This window comes from Ictalurus furcatus, chromosome 18 (genome assembly GCF_023375685.1).
Source record: "Ictalurus furcatus strain D&B chromosome 18, Billie_1.0, whole genome shotgun sequence".
NCBI classification, from domain to species: domain Eukaryota; kingdom Metazoa; phylum Chordata; class Actinopteri; order Siluriformes; family Ictaluridae; genus Ictalurus; species Ictalurus furcatus.
The window spans coordinates 13,506,092-13,514,192 of record NC_071272.1 but is presented as its reverse complement, the minus strand read 5'-3'; the positions used below and the strand labels follow the sequence as shown (position 1 = coordinate 13,514,192).

The 8,101-nt window shown below is 40.1% G+C and overlaps 1 protein-coding gene across 1 annotated transcript in view; it reads left to right on the top strand.

The window, feature by feature from the left end:
* Positions 1 to 779: 779 nt before the first annotated feature.
* The window catches only part of LOC128622226 (neurexin-3-beta-like), a 123,813-nt gene continuing 116,491 nt past the window's right edge, over positions 780 to 8,101 (top strand). Inside the window, exon 1 of the mRNA XM_053648554.1 lies at positions 780 to 2,843. Within this exon, the coding sequence (XP_053504529.1) occupies positions 2,540 to 2,843 (304 nt within the window). The 5' untranslated portion in view covers positions 780 to 2,539. The remainder of the gene's footprint in view (positions 2,844 to 8,101) is intronic.

The window sequence follows — 8,101 nt, the reverse complement described above, 5'->3', positions numbered from 1 at the left end:
TAATGTTCAAAGCCATGCAAGATGTTTCACCTGGTCTCAAGGTTATCTCATGTATATCTCAGGCACTTGGTTGAAGAGGAATGAGAATCGATTAGAGTTGTGCAGCCACCTCAACTCTCTTTAACATGGGGGTAAATCTCGTTGAGTGGAATTTCATGTACATTTTAACTTTGTGGCTATCTGCAGCCGTTAGCCATGCCTGACAGCCAGGATTTACACACTGTGGTTGTATATGCTGTGAAAAGGAGTCGCCTCTCCCCTCTCATGTGCACCACTCCTCAATCAGCTTTGGCGCACCAGCGATGGTCCGCTCCCTGTTTCCCTCCCTGTGGCTGAGTAATGGCCCGCTTTTCCCCTCCTGTCACCATGAAAGGTGGCACTACCTCCATTCTGTTCTGCTTTTTTTTTGAGCGCACCCTTTCAACCGGCAAGGCAATCCCAACTGAGATCTCTATCCTGGTTGATTTATTTGATGTATCGTGTTGCACAGAGTCAGTCTTTCTCTCTATTCTACTCTTTTTCTCTCCTACTCGCTTTCTTTCAGAATTCTTGACTCTTATTTAAACAGAGCTGCATTGTTTGCATCACTTTGTGCCTGTCTCTGATTGCATTTTAGCACCCTACACTTAATAACAGGCAGGATTCTTTTGGAATATGACAAGCCCTTGCTAACAGAGCTAATCTCCATCACAAAGGATTTTGCACTATGGTCTTAAGAATTGGGACAAGTGGAGAGCAAAAAAGAGAGCCTTCATTTGATCAAATCTGGTGTAAATTATTATTTCATTTCACAGGGGTGGGGCGCTGGGGGCTAGATCTGGACCTTCTGAATGTTGCCAGTTCCACATAATGTAAAATTGAAGGATCTGCAAAATCTTTTGATTTAATACCTTCCAAAATCCTAGAGACTGATTTGACTCCTCATCGTTCTGCTAATTCTGGATGCACTACACTGCAGTCTTGGTGTATTTACAGATGCTAAAGTGAGGCAACATTAGCTCTGATTTGTTGGCTTGGGTGTTCACGATCGCTTGTATTTGATACTTTTTTTTTCCTTTTGGCTTGTCTCTAGGTCTGCCTGTGTGCTTATGCGCTGTGTTGCCTGCCTCCTCCACCTCCCTCCCCTCTCCCTCTCTTGCTCTCTCTCTCTCTCACACAGACACACTACGCTGCTCTCTTTCCCCTTTTCTTTCTCTCTCATACCGTGATAGTCATTGCCTATGGTTTTAGAAGGAGGACTCTGTGTCCTGGTTTGCATTTTCATGGAGAACAGCCAAGAGTCTTCATTTCTGTGCTCTCTGCTCACAGTCCTGACTATCCTGATATTGTTTCCTTCAAGGATTCATCTTGGAGGAAAGGAGGATGCGCTATCTGGGAGTTTTTGGTTCTAATTAGCCTGTAAAAATCTGTGCAACATCAGAAAACAGTTTTCCTACCATCTTTTCTTGCCTCTCCTCTGGGAATCATCAGTGTCCTAGGGAGTGTGTCCGTTTCTAGGAGAGGAGAGGAGAGAGAGCAGGGAACAGGAAGGAGAGCAGTGAGGGGGATGGAAAGCAGTGCTAATCAATACAGAGTGCACGTCAGCGGCTGAGAGAGAAGAGACGGAGAGAGAGAGACTCTCGGCTGCTTGCGCTCTGTCCCTTGTCTCGGCACTCGCTCTCTTGCTACGGCTCAGGCTCTGGAAGGTGAGGGCTTCAATGAGGAGTGTTATTTCAGCTACCAGCGCATTCTAGGACTCATGGGGAGCTTGCATTTATTTATTTATTTACTGATTTTTCCCACTGTCGCGCTGCAGCAGATTTCTCTCTCTCCCTCTGCTGCTTTTTCTCTCCATCAGAGTTTGCCTTCCTGCTGCCTTTCTTTGTCATCCCATATCATTTTTCTTCTTTCTTAGCTTTCTTTGCCTTTCTTTCTTTATATCCTTGCATCTTTTTAGAATAATCCATTTTTCCTCCTGGGATGTTTCTTATCACTTCCTCTGCAGTGGAGGGGCCGCCCTCTGAGGGAGAGTGGTCTTAACAGAGCGTAAGCTGTACCTGAGGCTGGAAGAGACAGAACGGGGAAAGAGAGAGAGTCACCTGGAGCACTTTTTCTTTGCTTCATTAAGCTGATTTTAATGTTCTGATGCATTAAATAATGGCTGTTGTAGTCATGTGAAAGCCTTTGGGAATTGCCTTTACAGATGTTTACAATTCTGGCAAGATTGTGTTGTTTTGTTTGATTGCAGACAAACTACCCTGATTTTTCTGTCTTTTTATTTAATTGGGAGTTGAACCAAGACAAATTGGCCAAGAAGGACAGCAACACATTTTTTTCCCTACTGGATTTTGAAGGCAGACTTAACAGAGACTGAGGAGCTTGTTTTTTTGTTTGTTTGTTTGTTTGTTTGTTTGTTTTTCCAATAATTTTTGGCTCTTTGGAAACCTACTGCAAAAGTCTTGAAGGTTTTTTTTTCTTTTTTTGGTGTCCATCACACCGTTGTTGCTGAGCTGTTTACTTGTCCTGTGGATAATGGCTGACATGGGCTTCCCTTTCTGAGATGTCTCCTGTGCAGCAGCTAGGACAGATGGGAGGTGGCAGGGCCTGGTGCGGTACTTCCTGCCCTAAGTTGGAGGTGCTGCTGCTGGGCTGGGAGTGCGGGGGAACAGGCCTGATGGGCCTAGGCACCTGGTGGAGGTTGGCATTATCTCTGGTCCTGCTAGTCTCCTTGCCAGACAGAACAGCCAATGCTCGCGTGTCTTCCAGTCTGAGCACCACACATCATGTCCACCACTTCCATAACAAGCACGGGACTGTACCCATCGCCATCAACAGGATGCCCTTCCTCACAAGAGGGGGCCACGGTAAGTCCTCATCCCAGGTCCTGTCCACACCATCTTTCCATCTCACTTTTGTATAGCACAAATATGATTTAAGCAATTTTATTACGTTTGAGATCTTACTGTCGAGATCACTTCTTACATTGATATTTGCAGCCATGATTGACATCATGGTGTTCTGCAGCACTCCATATGTCCTGCACACATGCTTTGATCCTTGCCTCTATTCCACACTTTATAGATCACATTGGGAGTGGTCTCGGGCTCTCTTTTTGCTTTGCTGCAGATCTACTAGAGAGACAGATATAAAGAAGAGCTATCCTTGCCAGTACTTTCACATTTTATGTCAGTCAGTGCCCGCAATCTGATAGAGATGAGTTGACAGTCTGTCTCCAAATACATCGCTGTCATTTGTTGCATGGCCAGTATCTGTTTTCATTATGTATATATGGTACGGTTTGTATGGGCAAACCTTTTTTCAACATGTGGTATTAGTGTGTGTACAGGGTGACTTATGTAAGAGAACCTCATTTGGAACAATTTTGCATCAAGTCTGATTTAGAGTTACAATTTGACATGATCTATTCTTGGTCACAAGGGGGTTTGGCTGCATCTGGAGCTTGTGAATGTTGACAACTCTACATCCACTGTAAAACTGGAGGATCTCCAAAATCTTTTGAGATTTCCCAAAGCCTTTGATACTGATTGTTCATCCTTGTTACCAAAAGAACCCTTCATGTTTGCTTGTCTTACAGAAATATGTATATTAACTGTCACTGAACAAGATGCAAGTGCCATTCATTTTTCAGCATATTTAAAAGCTATTAGTCTGTTGAATAAACAATAAGTACAAAATAGAGGCAACCCACAACAGTAAACACTGCGACCTTACTAATCTTTTAATCATGTATGCATTTAAGTTATTTTCTATGGAAACATTCCGTTGACTAAGAAAGTATTCATCTTTAACAAAGTAAAAAAAAAAATTGAGTGTATAAATGCATTCACATACAAGCAGTAAAGGTTCTGGGTTATTGATTGGTAGGTTAAGAGTTCAAATATAAGCACTGCAAAGCTCCTTTGAATCTAGCAGATCCAAAGACATTTCACTGCATTGTACATGTATGTAAAATCACAATAAAGGTTAGGAGCATAAAGGCCTTTGGTAAAAAGTAGTGTGAGCATGATTTTGAGTTCTCTCTCTCTCTCTCTTTCTCTCTCTCTTTCTCTCTCTCTCTCTACCAGTACAGATTATACCTTTTTTTGGAATCACATTTCTGGATTCTACAGTGAAAACATCCAAATGGTACAGCAGAATTCCTAATGAGATTGGAAATTTAGACTATGGATATTTCACTATTGCTTTCAACACTCACACACCTTATTTGTTCAACAGCTTTCGATTAAACTTGCTAAATAAATATTTAAAGAACAGCTTTTATCTCTGAGGGCACAACAGCACATGCTCTCAAATAGATGCCCTTCAGCAAGATGGGGTCAGACAAAGTTTTGTTGATGCTGTTGACCATTCGGAGCTTTAGAGAAAGAGGAGGATGGTAAATAGTAGTTATCCAGATGGACAGCTCTCCATTGGGGTATGGGTCCAGTGTCCTTGTTTACTGGATTTGTCTCTCTGACAATCTATAGCCATCTCAACATTAATCTCGTCTAGACTAGCCATTTATCTGCTGCAGAATTTCTAGTGTCTTTACCACAGAAAAACATGCCCCAGATTAATGTCTGCATTGTGCTACTGTTCCTTACCTAGAGGATCTCACATGGTCTCAACCTCACAGCATTAAAGCCTGCTAATGTTCTGGCTCGGTTACACAATTGACAGATTCAATCACTAGTTGATACTGTGAAGCCTTTCAATTTGACTTGTTCATTTAATTATGTTGTAATATAGGTTGTCCCCAGCTGCAAATAGCAGATAATAATCCCTGTTATTTTTAGACACACCCATCAAATTATTCTGTTTGTCCATTTGGATCATTTTAGAATTAAATCCCTTTCAGTATGCACAAGATGAATGTTTAATCAATGCAAATTGCGGGATATCTGGCCACCATCTTTAAACGTGTCAGCCCTAATACAAGAGAAGCGGGCCCCAAACCATTCACCCTTATTGACCAATTTGCCAAATTCAATCAGTATGCACCCTCCACACACGCCATTCCACCAAGTGGCAGGAAATTGATGGAATTGATATGTTGATTAGAGGTATCATGGTAGCCTGGGAGATGTGAAGGAGTCTGATGGATGAAGGAATGGTATTTGCTTTTGAGGCGAGGAAACCTAGTGTCACTCACAGCTCTGACATTTACATCATGTGACAAATGTCTCATCAATCATGGCTTTCATAGGGACTTTCCATCTGACAGGATCAGGCTACACAGTGGGCCTACAGATCATGTCTTGTGGCTTGTTTATGTATATAATAAAGATTTGTCAGAACAGTTTAAGCAAACTTGAAAACTACTATGAAATAAAACATCAGACATCTTTCACATATCATGCAATTTAACTGTAACCTATAAAGGAACTGGAGTCACCTCCAGAATTATTGGCCAGGTTTAAGGGAATGGGCATAAATGTTCAGTAATTGCTTCATTCGGGTCAGGGTCGCAGTGAATCCAGAGCTGGACACGAGGCAGGAAAATCACTTGTGTCAAAATATAAACATTACCCACAATAATTCAAATTTTCCACTCCAGAACTAAGGAAATATATAGAATTATTCATCTTTTTGTCTCAAAAACATATGTTGCAAAATTATTGAAAATCAATGCAAACTGATCTTTAAAAATGTGTGCATTTTTATTTTGCTGTCAGTATTCAAAACCTGGTTGCTCCCAGGTTGTCAAATATGAGGCTGAGCATATATATAATCTTTTTGTCATCCAGCAACATTGGTAAAAAAAACAAAACAAAACAAAGAGCTTTCAACACAAAAGAGATGGATGGCTGCTGACATGTGTATAATGGATATAAAAATACATAAGCATATGAAAATACCATGAAATACAATTGTAGCCAAGGCTGGACTTGTTGAAACTTTGCCAGGAATAAGATACATTAGTATACCTCTGAAAGGGTCTCTAAAGTTGCTCAGCACTTTTATTCTATTCAAGGAAGTCTTCACCAAATATTAAGTTCATGGGTGCTAGTAATTTCAAGGGTAGGAGGTTTGTAGGAAAAAAAACAGCTCTACTTAAGAAATAGTATTGTGTTCAAATAAAAACAGTGTCTCTGTTTGGTTTTGCTTAAAATACTGCATGGTACTATTTAATTAATTCTTGGGAAGGATGCCAATATTTTTGTTGTAGACTGTGTAGTATTTTAATCAAAATAGCTGTTTTGACTTGCATTATTACTGACTTCAATAGATTTATCAGCATTTTAAATAAATCATATATTTGTAGCTACAATAGCCCTTCTAATGCAGTGATTGTTACATAAATCACAGAAAATGTCGCTGTTCAAAGTTTGGATTTTGCTGAATTAATATGCAGCCGACAAATCACAGGTGTTCACCCAACCTGAGAAATCCATTAACCATGTGCAGTAGTGGTGGCTCGTTCATAGTGGCAGGTGTCGCAGAGCTTAACCATGTACAGTACATCAACAAATATCAATCTTCATAAAATCCTTATTCACTATATATCATACATATACAGGGTTGGGAGGGTTACTTTAAAAATGTATTCCGTTACAGTTACAAATTACTTCATAAAAAAAAAAAATAATTGCAATCAGTAGCGTAATCCAAGTATCTCAATATGAAAGTAGTGTAATCTAATTCATTTTGGATTTCTTCAAGATCACATATGTAAATAAAGTCAAGAGAAAAGCAATATGATCTAAAATACTTTTGTTTAGAGCTTATTTTAGAGCATTACAACATGTTGAATATTTGGATTTGTTTTAGTAAACTAAACATGCTTCTTGCTCGTCTGAGTCACAACTGGCAAGAGAGAACCAGAGCTATAACCATCCAGCTGTCTATATTGTGTTATGTCAAAAGCAGGGCTCCAGACAAAAAAAAAAATATTAAGGAGCCATTGGCTCATATAAGAAAAAAATAGGTGCCAAATGATTTTTTTTAAGTGCCATATAAGACTGATCTTACGTTTAAAAAATTTTAAAACACGTACTTTCAGTCATCCTGTCATGTGTGTACGTCAGGCCTCTTTTACAGCGTCAGCATTTTCATCCAAGTTCACTTAAAGTTGGAACTGTACATCTTTTCCAACTTCAGAACTATATACAGTCACAAAGAATCGCTCTTTACACAGAATCTGAGCCTGTGTCACTGACCATAATTATGTCAGCATCACTGAGTGTAGTTTGGCCTCCTCCTCTGTGTTGCAGAAAACCAGTGTTTGACACATGGTTCAGGATCAAACTGTTCAAGTGATGGGTCCTCTGTGCTGATCCTGATCAAGTCTTCCAAGGTTGAATTACATGCTTTCTGTGTAATTGTCATACGTCTTGCACACATCTAGTCAATGTTTCTTCATTAGTAATATCTGAGAGGTCAATTTGGTGAAAGGCAGCTCTTCACATGCAATCAAGTAGACAGTGCTGAATTTTATTTTTAGGTAGCTTACATACATGAGACACTGCTTGTGCTAACTGTGTTTTTTTTTGTGGAGCACTTTGTTCCACCAAAAACAGGGTGCTTTCTCAGTCTTTTTCTTGAAATGGTTCATTCCAGTAATGAAATCTGTTTCCCCGCTATTTCTCTGCCCACTTTGGAACAAAATTCACAAAACATTTTCTGTGTGTGATGATCATACCTGAGCCATGCAAACTCTTGAATCCAAGAAGTCTTAAAATGCCTTTCTGCACTTTTACTTGGGCGTTCATTTATTGACACGGAAAGATCCTCCCTGTCTCCGTCATTTTCTATCTCTCATGCTGGCTCAACTGGAGTCTGCTTTTTTTATTAGCAGGTGTGCCACCAGCATTGGTGCTTGACAGAGATGAGGATTGTTTGAAAAACTCTGCTATTTTTCGTTTTGACATGTGTTTCCGATCCTCGCTTTCCCCGTGCGTATTTTGCCGCTCTGGAGGAATTTGAACTCAGTCAGTGAAACTGCAATTATTCCCCCACTGAAACTTCCATGCGCAGCATCTCATTTTATTACATCAACCCAACAATGATGTGACAGTCTACTTCTCACAGAACACGCAATTAAAAAGACATTACCTGCACATTTTTAAATCACAACATGTAAAATTACATTGGTGCCAGTGGTGATCTCAGCAAAAAATAT